Source organism: Suncus etruscus, chromosome 3 (genome assembly GCF_024139225.1).
Source record: "Suncus etruscus isolate mSunEtr1 chromosome 3, mSunEtr1.pri.cur, whole genome shotgun sequence".
Classification (NCBI taxonomy): domain Eukaryota; kingdom Metazoa; phylum Chordata; class Mammalia; order Eulipotyphla; family Soricidae; genus Suncus; species Suncus etruscus.
The window spans coordinates 70,578,239-70,599,270 of record NC_064850.1 but is presented as its reverse complement, the minus strand read 5'-3'; the positions used below and the strand labels follow the sequence as shown (position 1 = coordinate 70,599,270).

The 21,032-nt window shown below is 37.0% G+C and overlaps 1 protein-coding gene across 1 annotated transcript in view; it reads right to left on the bottom strand.

Annotated features, from left to right (window-relative positions):
- FRMD3 (FERM domain containing 3) overlaps positions 1 to 21,032 on the bottom strand; it is a 261,219-nt gene that overhangs the window by 92,941 nt on the left and 147,246 nt on the right. The window contains exon 2 of the mRNA XM_049770634.1: positions 14,098 to 14,202. Coding sequence (XP_049626591.1) covers positions 14,098 to 14,202 — 105 coding nt within the window. The remainder of the gene's footprint in view (positions 1 to 14,097; positions 14,203 to 21,032) is intronic.

The following is a 21,032-nucleotide window of genomic DNA, read 5'->3' as shown; positions in this document are numbered from 1 at the left end:
TATTTGAGTTAAATCCCTGACAACCCATAAGGTCAATGAGTCCTACCATGAGTGATCCCTGGCTGCAGAGACAAGAGTAAGCGTGGTCCCCCCACAATGATAATAATAACAAATGTATAATTTTAAAGCTTATTAAAAATTTTTACTTGCTGAGTACTTTTTCTATGCCAAGAATTGCCATGGGTGTTAATTATAGATTTAGAAATCTGGGACTTAGAATTTTAAACTACTTGTTTAAGGTCACCCAACAAATAAATAGCAACACAAGATAGAATACAGTGGGATCCCAGAGCACAGACACTGCCTATGTAGTCACATGATGAATCCATGTACTATAAAATTATTATTATCTTTCTAAACATTTCCCTATTTTCCCAGGAACTTAATAATTGAATGTTCAAGTCAGTAGCCTCTGATCTGGAGAGAAAAACCTCTGTAGTCTTCAAAAATAAGAATGAAGATCTTCTATTTCAATATCATGAAGAATATTAAAAAAAAATTACACATTTACCACTGAGCATGTTGCACAAACTCAAAGTTTATGTGTGAATCATAAAAGGGAATTGCTGGAGATTAAATTACACTTCCAAAAACATAATAAATAGGATCATTTAGAACCACGGAAAAAACACAAAAGCCAGCAGAGAGATAAGCATCTATTTCTATTGTTTCACAGGTCAACCTAAAATGTTTTCTCAATTCTCTTCCTTATCATTTGAATGTCAAGCCCTCTTCTGCTATACTTCAAACTAACTGCTAGCTCTGCTAGCTCTCTGCCTCCACTTTCATGTGACAAGCAAGTTTTATTTCTGTGTCCATACCAGTTAGGACTGTGAAAGAGGGTTCCAGATTTGGGTAAAGGCTTAATCAGAAGTGACCTGACAGACTATGTCTCTAGAGGAATAGGGGACATTAAGGCATGCCTGCAAGGTATTTGCCATCTGTGCCCTAAATAAATTATTTATCTAAATTAATTGGCCTCCTAGTTGTCCTACAAAATATACCTTGCAGTTTCTGATTAGCTCCTTCATTCCATTTTTTCTCAGCTGATTCCCACTCTATTCTTGCTTGTTAAGCTCTTATCCTCATGAGATCCATTCCAAGACCTTCATGAATGCCTAAAACCATGGATAGTACCAAACCTACATACATGATTTTTTCCTGTGCACACACACATATGTAATTGTTTCACTTCTAAATTAGATACAATACGAGGTTAGCAATAATTAAAGAGCAACTACAAAAATATGCAGTATTTAAAATTATATAAATCTCTTTATAATATTTCATTTTACATAATATTTCAGACTGTGACAACCACAGCTAACTGAAACCATAAAAAACAAATACTAGGGATAAGAGCTGCTTTTTATAGGACAACAAAGGGCTAGCCATGGAGTATAGAACTCAAGGAAAAATAATTCAGCAACAGTGATGTTTTTAGGGATGACATAGTAAATCATTTCTTTAAAGAATGTTAAATTCGGGGCCGGAGAGATAGGATGGAGGTAGTGTGTTTGCTTTACATGCAAAAGGTCGATGGTTCCAATCCCGGCATCCCATATGGTCCCCCGAGCCTGCTAGGAGCAATTTCTGAGCGTAGAGCCAGGAGTAACCCCTGAGCACTATCGGGTGTGACCCCCCCTAAATAAATGAATAAATAAATAAACAAACAAATAAGAATTTTAAATTCAATTTGGCTATATTTACTGAAATTTTAAGTATGGCAGGACTATATCTTCTTCTAATTCCTTTATTTTCTAGTTTGCTCATGTGAATAAAAAGGACTGTGACAAGAACTTTTTCACTACAGAATTTCTAATATTACAATTTTTAAAAAATTTAACTTAAGCACCATGATTTACAATTTTGATAATGGCAGAGTTTTATGCATAAAACATTCCAACACCATACCCTCCACCAGAGTGTAATCTTTCCTCCACCATGTGCAAGTTTCTCCCCATATCCTGTCATTCTATTCCCCATCTATTTTACAGTGATATGCCTACAAATAACATTAATGGACACTGTACAAACTGTGAGTTTAGGGAAGTTTCTAGTTATAACATTAAATCATACTAAATTCTCTTTGGCAAAGTCTATTTTCTAGTGGTTTCTGTGATTTGAATGATAACAAATATTAGTAATATAGCATATAAATATATTAGATAAATGTAAATGCATAAATATATACTTATATAATATAAAAAGACAAGATATGGACTAAGAAAGTGGGAATTTCTGAACTATGTATTATATAATTAATGTGTCTTCTTTTAAAAATATAAAAATGCATATTTTAAAAATTCATAAATAGCAACTAAATATATTTGCTTGGTCATCAAATATAAGGCTTGGAATATTTTTTGACTTGCTATTTTCCTTTTATTGACTACTTGGAATATTCGATTCTTTTAAGCTTCTTTACTTACTGGAAAATATGTCTTTAGGGACAGAAATGAAAACTTGCCAACCAAATATCTGAATTTCTGGCTAGCTTACTGTAACTGAAATCTTTGTTTCTCCAACTCTCATTTGCATAAAGATCATAAAGGCTAAGGAAGGTCAGACCTAATCATTGATTCTACCTAATGAACATAGGCAGTATAATGAAGCACAGGCTACATCCTGTGCATTAAAAAAAAAAAAAAACATTATCAGGAAGGCACATAGAGCAGAATATCAAAGCGCTGTGGAGTCCTCAGATGCCCTTTTCTCTATAGTGTCCTTGCTCTTCTTAGGAAGGCTCTCCTCAGGTTACTGGCAGTTCCTGTATTGTGGAGAACTGAGCCCCCAATACACTCAGGCCATTGCACAGCAGCTCTTGACTGCTAGCAGTGTTAAGAGGCAGAATACCTCAGTCCCCAACCTCTAGGTCACTTCAGGGTTTTAAAGAGACTGAACCCAAATAACCTTTGCAGAATTTGTACCACTTCACAATTTCTATCAATCTCTCACTTCCTGACAATCATTTTCTGTGAATAAAATCTAATAAAATTTAATTTGAATCTAACGTTATTTTTGCTTGGGGCCATATTATTAAATTTCAGGGATTTGAGTCAAGGCAATGCTTTGAATCTCTCACTGGGGTGTTTAGTGGACCATGTGACACAAAGGACCAAACTCGTGGCTCCTACATACAAAGCATGCAGTCCAGTCAGCCTCTAAAATTAAAATTTTTATCTAGAGATATGGTTCTAGGAACTAGTGTTAAGACAGTTTCCCAAACTCCACACCATAAATCTGTCCTCAGTGGTATTCAAAAACCAATCCATAGAAGTTAATTCATTTTTCTTTACACTTGAATCTTTATAAACTGAAAGTTCTTAATAAGGGTTCCCAATTTTAAAAAGTTTTAAGTAGTGATAATTTAATCTGGTTATATATGAAGTCATTATTTAGAAAAATTTTGTCAGCAGTTTGAACAAGTGAGATATATGGGAGACAAGTATTATAGAAAAAAATAAGGAATAAAACAGAGAAATGCCCAAATCCTTTAGATCCTGATTTCATTATCTCTATGGTTGAGGAACACCAGTGGTAGATTCTAAAATCAAAAATATTTATTTAACTTTCATGTTTCACATTTTATGAACCTAAAGAATGACAAATTGCAAACAATTTTTTTATTTTAGTTCTGCCATACTCAGCTGCATTTATCCCTAACAGATCATTTTTCTTTCCCCCATCATAAAAATGGTGCCTTTCTTTTATCATTTCAATTTTGGCTTGTTTGGAGAAAAAAAAGGTAGGAGTGAAGTTAATGATTTGTGACTATGAAGATTGATTTTTTTAATTTGATAGCTTCTGAGACTAAAAGAAAAATACTTCCAAAGAAAATAACACAACACCTGCTATCATCAAGTGTGTAGCTTCTGTGGAAATTGATTCAGTTGACAATTACAAAATATATTGTAAACTTCTCTGTTATCTTTCTCAAAACCCTTGGCTCCCTATGCCACAAAAATCTCTATAACAAAGAAGTGTGTTAAATAGCCATTGGGACTTTAAACAAGAATGAATGAACCTCCCCCAAAAGAATACTACTTTGCCAGTTTATAGAAACAAGATCCAAAAATTAGACTAATTCCCACCACAGTTCTGAAAAGATAGGCTGATTCTCAAATCTCACCTGGACAATGCCCCAAAGTGGTGAGTTTCTTGAGCCAATCTATGCTATTTCTAGGTCCTTAGGCCTCTAGTGTAGAAAAAAAAATTCATTCAATGAATATAACCTCAACTGTTCCAGAGAGCAAGGTTGCAGGTAGGCTGAAGTTCTTTAGTTACCAGTTACAAAAGTTTCCACTTTAGTTTTAATAAAATCTGTGGCATACAGCAACAAAATCACAATTATAGATAAGATACATTCCAAACTTACCATCCAGTTGGAAGTCAACTACATAAGAACTTTCATTGTCTCCATATAGTGCTTTTCAAGTTTTTATTCGTAAATTCTTTTGTATGCTAGTGTCTCTTATGTGCACAATAGAAATAATGTCCAGGAAAAGAAATATTATGACACAGACAGTAACAGAAGACCTATGAAATGATTTGCACCCTTTTTAAAATCAATTATGAACAAGATAGATTTTATATTCTATACGGGCTCTATCAGGACCTCACACCTAAGTTCGGAATATAAAAACAGCCATAAACAATACACAATTTAATGGAAATAGCTGGTTATCAGAAGTACATAAAATTGTCTTACAAAAATTGGTGAAAGTCATGATTCATGTATATCAAGACATTTTACAATGCAAAAAGCAATAGAATTTCAACAGGGGTTGTTAAATTGGGCTGTTTCTTCAAGCTTATTATAATGGGATTATCCACATATTTAAAAAAGTTTGATGTCAATTATATTGCTACCAAACTGTTTTTAGTCAAAAATTATTCTAGATGCCAGATCAACAAATATTTTAAGTCTTCAAAACAGAGCCAGATTAGTATAGAAGGCTAAGTGCTTGCCTTCCATGCAGCCAATACAAGTACAATTCCCAGCACCACATAAGTCCCCTGAACATACCAGGAGTGATCTCCTGGCTCCTGACCAGGGTCAGGGGTATGCCTAAGTACAGTCAAGAGTGGCCTCAGAACATAATTAGATACATAAATAACTATATAAATCTCCCTAAAGCACAGAATCTAAAGCACAAGATTTTAGGCTCTTGGTATTTAGCAAAATGTCCTCTGATTCTCCTTTCTTTTGTGTGTGTGTGTGTGTGTGTGTGTGTGTGTGTGTGTCTGTGTCTGTGTCTGTGTCTGTGTCTGTGTCTGTGTGTCTGTGTCTGTGTGCGTGTGTGTGTGCTGGCCCACACTTGATGGCAGTCAGGGGTTACTCCTGGCTCTCTATGCTCAGAAATCGCCCCCTGGCAAGCTTGGATGACCCTACTGGAAGACAGAAATCAAACCCAGGTCCAATATGTACAAGGCAAACATCTACCGATGTGCTAATGCTCTGGCTCCTCTTCTTTCTTGATGTTTGAGAATACAGACCATCCCTATTATTAAATCTATGATTCCCATTGCTTTCAAATGTCTGTCTTTCCTCACATTCTTTTTCTCTGTAAGTTTCCAATCAGTTTCTAGTATTCTCCCACTAGCAAACCTCTAAAATATGAATGTTCTTTAATTTTCAGATTTTCATTCATTCTGCACTCTCTTCCTCTGGAACTGTTCTAAGGGTTTTTAAGGAGTCATGATCTCAAAGACTCTAAGGTCTCTGTCTATGGCCTTAGCTTCTTCATTAAGCTTCGAGTTCACATTTTCAACTATACATTGAGCATCTTTACTTCAGTTATTCACAGAAATCTCAAATTGGACATGTCCAAAGCATGTCACCCTTCATTAAGACTCTATTTTTGATGTCAAAACTTGTACTTGAAATTCAAAGTACTCATATACAAAAGAAGGGGACACAAGCTTCACATTTTAGCCATCCCACCAATACTTAAACATAAAAAATGAAGATGCTAGTGGGTTGTGTACTTTCCATGCATGAGGCTGACTCGGGTTCAAACATTGGCACCCATATAGTTCCCTAAGCACTGCAAGAAATTACTCTTGAGTGCAGATACAAGAGTAAGCCTTGAGTGAGCCCCATCCAAAAAAAGATTCCCTAAAACCCTCCCAGACCATATCAGTCACCAACTGAGTCTGCACAGTCAACATACTATGGAAATGAAAGCTCCATTTAAGCCAGTCTATGCTGTTTTCTTATAAAAACGTAAGATCTACCCTCTATGGATATTATACAATGTGTATTGTTACAACTGAATTTTGAGACATCTACAAGAACATAAATTAGAATATAAATGTTTGCCTCAAATTGTCTAAGTTAAACTGCCTTTATTTCTCCAGGTAGTACTTTCTAGTCTTCTTCTCAGTTTGACTTTAAAAACTCCTTTAAATGTATTTTAAAATTTTCATTCTGATGGAATCTTCTCCCTCTAGTGTGTGCTTCAATCTCTAATGATATCACTTAAACTTTATCTTACTAATTTTTGTCCTCAGCTGAGCCAACCCCAAGAGATCCCCACCACCAAAGAACCTTGGATAACCTCCTGTTCTCTCCTAACTTAAACCAAGACAAAATAGCGTTTTCCCAACCTTACTCATTCTTTAATCTATCTTTTTAGGCACCCCTCCTCCCTCAAATAACCACTAGTTAATATGCTTGTTTTTTTCCTTACTAAATTTATGGCATCCAAGTGATTTAGTAAATTTATGAAATTCTGGTGAATTCAAGAGTACCCCTGTAATTATCAAACACCCCATCTCTTTCCAGAAGAGGACATAAGATATAGGCAGTGTCAATTATTTGCATGGGGACATGGGATGCAGGGAAAGGAGGAAGACAGCACCCAAGCATTATTCCTACCTCTGTGTTCAATACTGACCTCTAGAGGTGCTTGGAGGAGTATACGTTGTGCTGAGGATTTGAACTGTGGTCAGTGGAATATAAAACAAGTGCCTTACTTAAACCCAGTACCATACATATCTCCGACTCCAATTATGTTAATTTTAGTTAAACACAGACCTCTACTTTCTGCCAGCAAACTAAGACAATTTTCCATAGCTGTTAATGTCAGTTCCTTGGCCACAATAGAACCACCAGACAACAGAACCACTAGAAAATAGAATCACGGACATTCTCAAGCTGTTATAATAAAGCTCTGTATTTTGTAACTTTAATGTCAAATATCTTTCAGAAAAATCAAGATACTTGATCACTCTCATTTCCAAAATAGGCACTCTTTTTTGTTGTAAAATCTTTCAGAAACTTAAAAGCAAAAGAGGACTCAGAACAGCCTTTCTTTCAACCTAGATTTTCCTTAAATCTTAGGTTCAACTCATTCCTAGTTCTAAGTATTTGTGAGTCAACTGTTCTCAGGAGCAGAAAGCATCATTCAATGGCAGGAAAAGTTGGTGGAACATAATTCTGCCTACTTTCTGGCACCATCCCCAGAGTTAACTTCAAATCACTGGCATTTTCATTCTATGTTGGGTTTTCTTAAATACTCCCTATAAAAGGAAACTTGACCTAACATAGATAAGGCCTTTTCCTACTATCAATAAAACTCACAGATAGGGTCCCTCATTTCTCTGGCAACAAATGTTAAAACTATGGTCATAATTATATTTAGAGGGAAGAGGTATAAGCATTCATGCATTTTTGTTCGCAGGATTTCCAAGATTATCCTCCTATCAGAATATAAATAATGCTCAAGAGACATGGCACCTAGACACAGTGGCCAACAAAAAGATAATTAAGGAAACTGCCCTAAAATATGAATTTACAAAGTAAATTTATTGTCTCTGGGTATGAATAAGAAAAGACCTTAGATTGGATGTCAATGACAATCATGTAAATAGTTAAATAAATGCTTTAAAAATTGGGATGAAATAGTTACTGAGAAAGCTGGGTGTGGCTTTAAACTCTCACCTCTTCCCAAAATAGGGAGGGATATGATGTAATAATGATGTGTGAGGCCCTGAGTTTGATTCATTAACACAGTAAAAAAGATCATTATTACAAAAATCTTTGATTTAATTTAAAATAATAATATAATTTAAAAATATATATTCCTGAACCCTGTTATTCTATGTCTTCTAACCCAAGAAATCTAGAATAGGGTCTTATTTTTCTTGGTGATTAAAGTCTAAAAAACTAGGTTCAATCTTCTATGGTATTAACCTGTTCCAGCCTGGGGTAGGGCTTATCTTTAGTTCTAAAACTTCTCTCACCAGGTATGAGGAGAGGGTTAGGGAATGACAAAGGAAATCCAGGGCACTAGCCAGCTCAAACTATAGGCAAAAAACAAAACAAACAAACAAACAAAAAACTAGAATTATAAAATCCCATAAATTATTTCAAGAAAAAGAAAAGTTACTCAAACACCTGAGCAGAAAGGTCGAAAGAACATGCAATATTTAAGAAAAAATAATACTCATAATTTTCTTCCAGAATTATCATTTTTGTTTTGGGGCCATAGGTGGAAGTGCTCAGGGTTTATCCTGGATCTATGTGTAACCCATCCCCCCATGCTTCCTGTGTAACTTGATCTTACCAGCAAGACCCATTCCTGGGAGGGGTCTTGCTACCTGTAACTTTACCTGCTAGACCCTTCCATTCTTTGGGAGGGGTCTTGGAAGGTTATAAAAGGTTTTGCTAAGGGGCAAAAGGAGATTAAGGATTTTGCCTGCATGGAGGAAGCAAGAGAAGGGATGGCTGAGGGACAATTTAGATTGCAGGGCTGAATAAGATTCCAGCGTAAATGGTTAAGATAGATCACACATGTGGTGGATAGGGCATGAGTAAAGATGATACTTCCTAAAGCCTGCTTGTGAGTGAGATTTCTGCCCGCCTCTTCTGGACCCAGATACCGCCAGCTGAAGGGGGTTGCAGAGCCATGTGGCCTGGGATGGCAGAGAAGGTCCCTCGATCACCATCCATCTATCATCCAAGCCCATCCTAAGGGCTGACTTACTACACTATGCTCAGAAATCACTCCTAATTGACTTGGGGGAACCCAAGATTGACAGGAATGAAACCTAAAGTTAGCCAGTTATGTGCAAGGCAAGGGCTTTACCCATTATACTATATCTCTGTCCCTGTCTAGAATTATTTATTTTAAGACTTCTAAATTTAAAGTTCCATAAGCTTTTTCTATCAATAAAATAAGAGGACTAATACTTATCTCTCATTTTAGACATTTAATGGTTCGTCAGATGACATATGTACTGGAAACTGGATGAGTTTTATTGACCAATACTTAATCTATCCTTCTGTACATAAAATTTTAAAACTAATGGAAATCCTGGGTTCTTGCCATTAAAATAGCAAAAGATAGTCATCATTTACTGACTCAGTCCTCACCATTTTGGGAGCATATGGGGCATGAAACATCTTGTCAAGCATATGGTGTTCCAAATGTAATAGTGCTAAATATTTAATATTCCACAATGGTTTACCGTAAATCAAGTTGTGAAGAGTTGTAGGCAAACCACCAACTCCCAAAGCAGAGGTAAGCTCCACTTTAGTTTTTCTAAATAAATAACCTGATTTTTTGGTTAGTTTTATATCCAAATAAAACTTGATTTTATTTTCCATTTAAGGAATTATAGATAAGCTAGTTAAAAACAAAGAAAAGCTAGAACCAACACTCCTAAAAGCATTGGACCCAAACAATAGCATAAAGTACTGTCAAAGTGTATAGGGGGTGGGAAAGAAGCTTAGGGAAATGGTAGAGGGGTGCTGACATTTATGGTGAGAATGGTGTTTGAATACTTTATAAATTAACAATTTATTAAATTACTAGCAACTTTATAAATTACCAATTTGTAACATCATTATAAAATAGTGCCTAAATTAAAAAAAAATAAGAAAGAAGGAAAAAAGGGCAAAGTGATGGGCAGAATGACCTGAATTTGTTCCCAGGCACTCCATATTGTCCTTTGAGCACACCAAGAGTGATATCTGCACATAGAGCTAGATATAGATCCTGAACACTGTTAGGTGTAGCCCAAAAGCAAAACAAACAAAAATGACAATTTCTGCTAAAAAAAATATATCAGCAAGTTACTGTTCCTGTTTTTAATTATCTAAGACTCACTTTCCCCCATCTTTCCCCAGTTATCATAATAATGACCATGCTGCCTGTTAAAGATATTGTAATAAATATATTTATGTTATACATTTGCTAATCATAATCATGAGTGGTTGTGTTTATATACAGCTTGCCTCACCAAGATCTACATAATACATAACAACTGAATAACGGCAATTAGTAATAAAAATAACATAGTACAATATCAATATGTATTACATGTTAATCATTTGTAGCATTGATTAAGTATTCACATATATTATCTTATTTCCTTAACAACCCTACATGCAGATACTGTTATAACTTTTAATAATCAGTACATATTTAAAGATTCTCAATAACTTGGTCATAAATTTTCTGCAAAACTATACAGTTTCATGCAGCCACCATTCCACAACCCCCTTGGAGACTTATGCTCATGTTCTAGCCTTAGAATAAAAAAAAAATCTATGATAGTTGTATGGCAGATGTATGATGTAATGAGAAAAAAGACTTTTCAGGCAGTTCTTTAAGAAATCAGTGGGTGTATCATAAAAAGTTTTAATTTGGGATGACCCCCATTTTCCCACTATTCTATTACCCAAATCTGAACACTAAAGCACAACTAAATCAAGTAAAATATAAAGAAAAATGAAGTATATAAACCTAAATATTTCCTTTTATTATTTAAAAATTACAGCAAAAGTTGCCAAAGCTATATTAGACCTAATATATCTTTCTCCAATATAAGTAATCCTTTTAATAAAACCATGGTATGATTATTATAGTAAAGAAATCAACATTAACACAATATGAACTTTTTGTTTTGTTTTGTTTTGTTTTGGGGGGCCACACCCAGCATAACTTTAGGGTTAATATCTTAGCCTATGAATTATAATTCAACACTGATATTTGGTATTATTGTTGGGCTACTTGCCTTTGAAATTTTCTAAGTTGATTATGTACCTTTCCTATTCCTTTAATTTACTGAGCACAAGCTAACTTTCTGCCTCCACAAGATGCCCCAGAATCAAAACTGTGACTTTTCTATCCCAGTCCTAAAATAAGTCATTCTTTTTTTCAAGAAGCCATTCCTGCAGTGGAGAGTGGACACTAAAATCATAGTCTGAGCACTTGATATAGCATCATTGTTTCTAGACCTTTATAATTGAACAGAACTTAAAAGTGTAAGTGTGGTGAACATGCACGAATAATAAATATATATGTTTCTAAATCTATATTTTAATGAATTCATGTTAGCATCTCTATTTCAATTTTTAGAACTTCACTATCTCTCCAATGAGAAGATAAACAGAAATGAAAAAGTTTATATATTTTGAGGTGTCAAGTTCTTTTTTAAGTCAAAGGTGAGCTAGCTTTGGTGAATAATGTTTATAAAAATGTTTTTGTTGGGGCCGGAGAGATAGCATGGAGGTAAGGTGTTTGCCTTTCATGCAGGAGGTCATCAGTTCGAATCCCAGCGTCCCATATGGTCCCCTGTGCCTGCCAGGAGCAATTTCTGAGCCTGAAGCCAGAAATAACCCCTGAGCACTGCCGGGTGTGACCCAAAAACCACAAAAAAAAAAAAAAATGCTTTTGTTGGAGCACAAACTCCATTTAATTTGTCCATTAAATTTAGTTATTCATTGTAGTGACTTTCTCCTAGAATAGCTGCATAGAGCAACTATGATCAAGAGTGTATAGATCACAAATTAAAACTTTACATAAAAACAACAGATGTCTATTCTAGGCTATGTTTCAAAGGTTCATATCCCATCCATCCAACATTTGTTAGCCTTGCAGCATTTGGACAGCTACGGAGTCCCCTTACCTTGAAGGATTTGGGGGGAAGACTAGAGACCATCTGAATAAAATTCCTTGTACCTAACAGATGCCTAATTAATGGCAGCTATGATTATTTCTGCAGGTTAGCTATTAAGAATTTTGAAGAGAGGCCAAAGAGCACAGCGGTAGGAAGTTTGTCTTGCAGGATGGACCCTGGTTCAATTCCCAGCATCCCACCTGGTCCCCTGAACCTGCCAGGAGCAATTTCTGAGCATAGAGACAGAAGTAACACCTGAGCACCACTGGGTGTGACCCAAACCAAAAAAACAAACAAACAAATAAATAAAAGTAAAAATAACAGAATTTTAAAGGAAATAAGCTATTTGCAGTGATGATTAGATGACTAATATACTTTACTGTCCTTTTGGACCATAGGAACTCCATGATATAAACCTAAATTCAAATGCCCCATCACTTACTAGCAGTAGGGCCTTGTGGAAGTGACAATGTCTTTGAAACAGCTTTTTTTTCCCATTCAGCAGTAATATATTCATAGGCCTAATAATTAACATCAATGAATGTCCATGTCATGATCCCCAATACAGAAGATGAGAGCTAGGATAGCTGCATTGATTGATATTATCAACAGAATGTGTTTAAAAGGAAAAGTGTTTCTGGCAGAACAGTGGGTAGAGCATTATTTGCCTTACACCTGACCAGCCTGGGTTCAGTCCCTAGCACCACATAAGGTCTTCAGAACTCCAATAGGACTAATCCATGAGCCTGTATTCAGGAGAAAGTACTGAACATCACTGGGAATGACACAAACACTGGGGGAAAAGAAAAGAAAGAAAAATACTACTGGCTCCAAGAATTTAGGAAATATAAAATAAGGGCCACGGCAAGCAAGTTCTGGAAAGTGCTGCAGTTCAGAGGGAAATGTCAAATGAATCTTTCCAGAGATCATGTCAGCCCTACAGACTTCTAGTGCCCTGCTAACCTTCCTTTCACTCAGGCTCATTGAAGAGTTCCTGCAAGTGCTACAGAAAACCAAAGTTTCCTGAGCTAAGCAACATTCTCCATTTTTTGAAAAAAACTTGACCTACCCCTCAAATATCCTCTGTCCTGACAAAAGCACTTTGTGCCTTTCCTTGCATAACATCAATTAATACAAAGTTGAGTGCAGATGGGGTTAGGGGTTGGGGGCATAGGAAGGTCTAGAGATACTGGTAAGATGAATAGCAAATATAACATGGTAAATGTTTCCCCACCTTGAAAGAGTCACCCTCAAGGGCTCTTTCATAATAAGCAACCTTGCTTGACTATAGCAGAGTAAAAGCAAGGATGAGAGAAGGCATGAGTTTTACCTCAATGGGAACCATAGGGAATGGCAGCCAAGATGGACTCTATAGAGACTTGCTGGATGTGAAAGATGCACAGGGCCAGGGATCTAGCATATGCCATGGCTGAACACAATCAGGCTTGTAGGCTGGTTTACCTACCCAAAAGCAAAAACTTCCCTGCTCACTCGTACATACATACCAACTAAAGCCAGGAAGGATAAGGGCATGCAAGAGGGGAATATAATTGGGGGATGTCAAATTTAGTGGTGCCTCAGGAACCATATTCACAACATTTTAGTGCTTTATCTGTTAAAAACTTTTTTTTCTTCTTAGATTCCCAAATCATATAGCAAAGTGTTCAGTTTTAAGGTGTACATGTCAGAGGTACTGAGTACTTTAAAAGTACAACTACCACACATAAAACTGAAATATATCTACCACCTCAAAAGGAACCTAACCCATTTAAAAGTTATACCACCCACCCCTTCACTTTGTACCAATAATTTTTTTCTATATAGTCAGAGATCGTGGTGTGGGAACAGGGTTTGTTCTCTATAATAAGATTCTTTGGTAGCCACTGTTTGAGATGCTTTGGCAAATTTGAATTCAGAAAACATGGGAATACTGTCCATTGTCTCTCCAGCCTAGTGGTAGCAGCTTTCTGAAAGAACCTGAAATAGGATCTCCTTCTCTAATTCCACTTCAGTGCAGTAAAGACAGGGCCAGGTCCTATCACTCAGACATTCACAGAGTTGATCTATTTATTGTAGCCAATAACCATGAGAACAAAAACGCATTGCATGGTCTCTGAAAAGTACTTCAGCACCCCTCCCAGCTGAGTCATCCCCCTGTACATCTAGGCAGAGTCTATCACTTACCCGCTGCTTCTCTGGATCCACAAAACGAATGCCAAAGTAGTCCTTCTCCAGCAAGCTGTAGTAGTTGCAGATGTGATCAATGAGAAACTGCCCTTTTGTCTCCCTCTGCAATGAAGCACAATGAAGTTTCAATCAGAGCTAACCTAGTGCATTCATGCCTAAAATATGCCTTGCTCATTCAATCTGAGGAAGTTTATACTAAAGGAGTTTCATTTATTTCAGTCCCTAGAACAAGGACTTCCAAATATCTTATCCTTTGCCCCTTTTACAAACCATAGTAAGATATGCACTTTACAATGTCAATCATTTTACACACACACAGTATCAAAAAGAAAAAACAAAGAAACACTTAACAAAATCATACATAGATACTATGCATTTTAATATATTTTCTTTTATTCTGTTGTAATTCATTTTGTTAGCTAATCATGATTTAGAAAAGTGATTTCATAATTAAGTACTGATGCAGGAGATGCAAACTTTGCAAATGAAAAGTAATCACATAATTGCTCTAATAATTACCTATCAGTTTAGTGCTCACAACAATTCTACAAGAAAGTGTAGAGTACCTGAGTACTCTACAATGAATACATGAGGAGGTTAAGGTGCTCAGTGACTTGTCCAATATCATGAAACTTGTACAGAATTAAGTATGACTTGACTAGCATACCTGGCTGTAGAAACTGGTATGGCAGATTCTCTCCCTAGAGAATGGGTGATTCTGCTCAAATACAACATCCAGGTTGCATGGAAATGCAATGAATGGTATCAGAGGGAACACCCTGGCTCCCACTAGAAGAAGTGGAGAGCCTGCTGCCTCAGTCCCACAGTCACTGGATCACATTCCTACACCTACAAGATAAGCACTGTCAGACACTGGGGAGCCCAAGATTGGTTTCAGATCTGTGTGACTTTGGACAAACTGTTTCCATGTTGGTAAAGGGAGTTGATCAGACTAGATGATTTCTACTTTAGGCTATATTTCCTTTTAATATTCCGAATCAATCAAATATAAATAATATGTCACTCAAACAAAGCTCTCTTAATAGCAAAAAACCCTTCCAAGCTCTCATAAAAATATATGACTAGATAAATTTCTACTTTAATCAAAGATCAATGGAATGTTTTATAAATGGATGTAAGGTAACCTATAAAAATAAATGAGTAAATTAGAGACATTAAATTAACTATTCTAGTCCACTGAAAATAATTTTCTAAGATAAGTTTGATTTATGTGACATAATTATCTTTTCATAAGAAACTACTATATTGGTTAGAGCAATTGTACAGTGGGTAGGGCGCTTGCCTTGCAAACAGCTGACCCACAATTGATCCCATTGTCCTATATGGTTGGTCCCCTGAGCCCACCAGGAGTGATTGCTGAGTGTAGAGCCAGGAGTGACCCCTGACCACTGTCACATATGAAGACATCCAAGAAATAAATAAGTTTAACTAGAGTTGATAGTCTGAGGAGAGGGGGCAGAAAAAGGTGACCTAAGTGTTCTTATTTCTAAATTACCAGAATGCCAGCACCCTCAGGAATGCCATGTATTCACTGCTTTGTTCTGCTACTTCTCCAGGAGGAAGATAATACAGAAACTTGACATTAGCTTCCTCTTTCATACACACCCCCTTGTTGAGATGTAAAGACTCACTTAGGCTTACTTAGCATTAGATTGGAATTTGACTGTTAAGACCTGCCCTTCCTCCCATGTTGATTAGTCCTGAACAATAAATATTGTACTTGAAGGGCAGTCAGGGGTCTCAGTCCCAAGGCAGGAAGCCCCTGGCCTCATGTTGTTCTCTCTTCTGTCTTGTTTTCTTGAGTTTTTTTTTTTTGGGCGGGGTTGGTTTTATTTTTGGTTTTCGTTTTTATTTTTTGATATCTGAGTCAACCTGGCAGCACTCAGTGGTTGAGACTGACCTCTTCAGGCCCATTCACTTGAGGTTGGACTCCAGGAGACCATAACCAAATGTAATACCTCCCCTCAAAAAATCTACTAAAAAGTTGGAAAGTTTGGGACTGGAATGATAATGCAGCGGTATGGCATTTGCCTTGCAGGCAGTAAGAGCTCAGTTTGATCCCCAGGGTCGCATATGGTCCCCTAAGGCAGGAGCGATTTCTGAGCACATAGCCAAGAGTAAACCCTGAGCATCACTGGGTGTGACCACAACCACCCCCAAAAGTTGGAAAATTATTAGAAAAAGGCACTTGTTGATCTGGAATGTATCATGTGGAGGAAAGGTTTGGAGTCTACAAGCACATATTATGATGTGAAGATTGTTTTCTAAAGTCATTTTTTGTTTTCAAATTTCTACCATTGTTTTCAGTCCAGAAGACATGAATGACAAACTCTATCACAACTAAAAGCAAACACAAATTATAATTAGTGGACTTCGTTTCTTTCCTGTGCTATTCATTTGGCTTACAAAGATTGCTGTTGCAGTATTACATAAACTAAATCTAATATGTGACTTCATAATTTTTAGATTGGATTGTCAAATTTTTCATAGTAGAATTTACAATACTGGTTCTCCACCATTAGGAGATGAATAAGAGAAGTGATAACTGTATTGGCAAGGAATGCAGCTAGATCAAGAGCACTAACCTTTTATGAATGGTACACCAAATTCAATTCACAGAAGGAGGGATAGAAGGGGGGACCATGTGTGCCAAAGTAATGTTTTGTAAAGGCATGGAATTAAGTAGATCTTGGTTATATGTAAAGACTACTGCATGATAGCATTTTGCCCTAAAGTTATGTTCAAAAGCACAAGAAAGTGTTTCATATTTGTTTTTTTCTTTTTTAATGATGAAATATACAGCAAACCAAATGCACTTTCTAGTAATGTCTTTTCATAATAGCAAAGGTTCTGGAAATAATAAAGTGCCACTGCAGACATTGTGGGGACTAGAATACACAAATGTGACTAAAATGTGGCTTCTAAAGCAAGTGAGGACAGTGCTCATGGTTCTGGGTCAACAGGCAGATTTTTGATTTCCGTCCCCAAAGTATCACCCTAGATCAGCAATACCAGCATCATCTGTGAGAAAGTTTTTTGGAAATACAAACTCAAGGATCACTCCAAACTTAATGAATTTTAGGAAGATGCCCCAGTTATTTGTATGCTCTTTCAAGTTTGAGAATTCATGATTTCCAACATTGGAAAATGCAAAAATGTAACTACTCCCAAGAGGCTGAGTGTGGGTTCAGAGCGGGAAGTGGAGCCCATTTTCTCTTGAGAATTATTTAATCATCTGCTCAGAATAAACAATTTCAAAAATACAAAATGGAAAAATTGCTAATATTGGCGAAGCTTGAAGGTACCCTAGCTTTCCCCCCTTCCCCACTCGGCTCCTTAGGGAGGGGCTGGGTGGGGGCCCTGAACTTCCGGCCTCCCAGCTTCTTGAAGGATCTCTTTCCTTCCTGGGAGCCAGGAGTCTCTAGCAGCATAGGGTTCGGCAGGGTTCGGCAGGCTCCGCCATGCCAGAGGCCTTCTTAACCAGGCCTGGGGGGGGGGTGGGGGGTGCGGGACTTGGGTGACCCCAGCACTCCTCTACCGCCTTGTTCCAGATCTCCAGGGCTTTCCCGGGCCACATGCCTGGGCAAGCCAGCGAGGTGGGTCCCTTGGAGGAGCTTGAAGGTACCGTAGGCTTTCCCCCATTCCCCACTGGGCTCCTTAGCCTCCCAGCTTCTTGAAGCAGTCACTAGCAATCTCTTACCAGTCTATATTGTGCTAGCCCCTGCGCGCACAAGATCCATTAATAGTACTCACTATCATTGAACTATGTTTTTATGTATGCAGAATGTCCATTTTTACTCTGCCCTTTCGCACACACCTATAAAAATCATTTTTCTCTTTAACTCTCTCACCACCTATCATCATTACTACACATTTACCCTTTTTAACTTAAGTACTGTAGAGTCCTAAGTCACAGACCAAGTAGTGCCCGGATTTAACACACACACACACACCCAACTATTCCAAAAGGTATAAAAAGGACACGTATGTGTTTTCAGCATTTTATGTGTGTTTACTTTGATGACTATAACTCTTGCTGAATATTTTCTTATACAGTGATGATTCTCCCCCCCCCCACTTTTTTTTCTTTTCTTCTCTTTGTGAACTGTTCAATAAAGAACTTGGTGAAAGAGTCCCTCAGTTTAATGCTTATGTTTGAACCAACTCATGTGTATTGTTGGACGTGTTTTTACGCCCCCATATACTCTGATATCCCACGTGGCTTTCTTTCTTGTTTGCATAGGCACATTAAAACGGGAGAATACTATACATACAAATAAGTTCTTATCTAATAGAGATTGGAACACACAAATCTTGGAGTGCAATGGAACACTTACACCCTGAACATTGACATAAAGACCTAGCACAGGCCTCAGAAGAATGGGCATTCTCCATCCACCCCTGATCTAGGGAAGACATCTACAAAACATCCAAGGTTGTCTATAACATCACCTGGAGGCAGTCCTCTACCAGGGAAGACCCTACCGCTGCTCTGACATTGACCTACTCAAAAGAGACTTCCCTTAACACTGAGAAGACTTAACAACAACAATGACCTGCTTACGGGACAGGGTTTTCTGTATTGCCCCTTAATTGTGAGGTGAAACTAGAGGATACTCCACACCAGCCTGACTTCAATGTAGGATGTGCAGATTCCAGGATCTTTACTACAGAAACCTGATGCCAACAATAGAGACTGCATGAAAAATAAAACTGTATTGGCAATACAGACAGTGACTTGGATTGAATAAACTAGTTTGCCTGGAGCCTAGAATTGGTCTTATGCCAGGAAACTTCAGGGGTAGGGTCTCCTTGTATTTAGACCAAGGCTTTTCCTTTCCATGTCATCCATATTTTGGTGGGCCTATGCAAACAATATTTGCCACTCTAACACCGTTTTTACTGTGTTCTTTTGACTCTAACCCTTAAAAAAAAACTTAAACTTTTGATGTTAACTTAAACTAATATGCATGTGCATGAAAATATTAAAAAAAATACTATGCCTTCAATATTTAAGGAGTCACATAAATCTCATGGCTTTAGATTGCTTTGTGTACTGCTAAGAAATGTTATAATGTACTACAATCGGGGGACTTGTGGACAAAGTAATTGTAACATGGGTTCTGCCTTATTTTTCTTAATGTTCTTTGACTGTAAGTTCAATATTTAGGCATCAGCAAGGGGATTTCTTTTGAGAACTCTGTTTATGGGCGATTGTCCTTCCACTGTAACTTTACCTTCTCCTCTTTGCATCATTGTTCTCATAATTAAAAATAAAAAAAAAAAAATTGGGCCTGGAGAGATAGCACAGCGGCGTTTGCCTTGCAAGCAGCCGATCCAGGACCAAAGGTGGTTGGTTTCGAATCCCGTGTGTTCCATATGGTCTCCGTGCCTGCCAGGAGTTATTTCTGAGCAGAACAGCCAGGAGTAAACCCCTGAGCACTGCGGGGTGTGACCCAAAAACCAAAAAAATAAAATAAAATAATTAAAAAAAAATTTTAAAGAAAAATTGCTAATATAATTCTTCTCAGCTTCTAACTAAGTTATGCTTTATTAACATAAAGAAAAGCATCTTAGACACAGAAAAAAAAAAACATATTAACAGAACCTTACAAATGGAGCCTATAAGATGGTATGAGTCGTGTACCTGAAAAAGACTGTCTCTAATATGAGTTTGCATATTAATAAGAGGTTGAATGAGGATTTTGTTCACTTGCACATACTTAAATTTGTGCCCCAATGCTATCGCAATATAGTTTTCAGTGCCACTATAATTTGATATTTTTTACAAACAGTATGCAAAGATATTGTGAATTTTTAACTGTAGTGTGTTTTAATGTGCTAACCAATGCTGGGTGAAGGTGCAGTATGTGTAACCTTGCAGAAAGTTGAATATTTCATTCTGGCTTTCTTACAACACGTTCAAGAATTAGGAATATTTTGAGCCCAGAATATAGCATAGTGGTCAGGGAAATGCGCCTGTATGCTCGGGGAACACTGGTTCCACCCTTGGTATTGCATGTTTCCTACCCTCATAACCACAAGGTACCAATGTTGGCTAAACAAGAATTTTCTTGTTTGAACCACATCCACAAGCCGGTATTGAATCATGTGGGCCATATGACTTGAGTATTGCAGGGAGTGAGCCCAGACCACATGAACACCAATTATGAGCCCCCCTAAAAACAATAACTTATTTATAGTATATAGGTCTGTATACATTATGGGAACCAAAAATACAGGTACTGGTCTCTAACCACGGAGAGTTTAAGATGCTCTGAATTAAACTGATGCTGCTATGTTTGGTTTCAATATTTAGAATTTTGTTATCCCAGAAGCTTCAATGTATGAAAGGTTAGGTGCTCCCCTATAACTTCTCTGTCCACTTTTCCAACAACTCTTCATCTAGTTTTCTGGATGAATAACACAAGGGTGTAAAGGATCGTAAGTGTGTTACCCACAAACTATCCTACTTTCAAGAATATCCCAGCTTCTTCTTCACTCCAATGTTCGAAAAAGGAGGCAAGTTTATTTCCATCCTTTCCAATTTTATAGCCTTAAACAGACATAAGTGCCATGATGAAATATATGTTTCTTATTATGTAAAGGAGTTTTTCTTTGAAATTAGAGTTACTAGTTGTGTGAAATACTTGAATGCAGAGACATGTGTAAACCCTGAGAAGCACCATCAGGTTGGGCTCAAAACCCAACATCAAAACAAAACTAAATAAATCAATTTCTCAGCAGTAACGAATCCTTTCTCTTTCCTAAAATACAGATACATTTTTCAGTGCATGCCTATGTGTGCTTGTACATATCACTTGCACATACTCATATAGATACAGAAAAGACTTATGACTAAATCCAAAGAAACTGTAATTTGCCCCTAACTATAGGATTCTAGAATGATA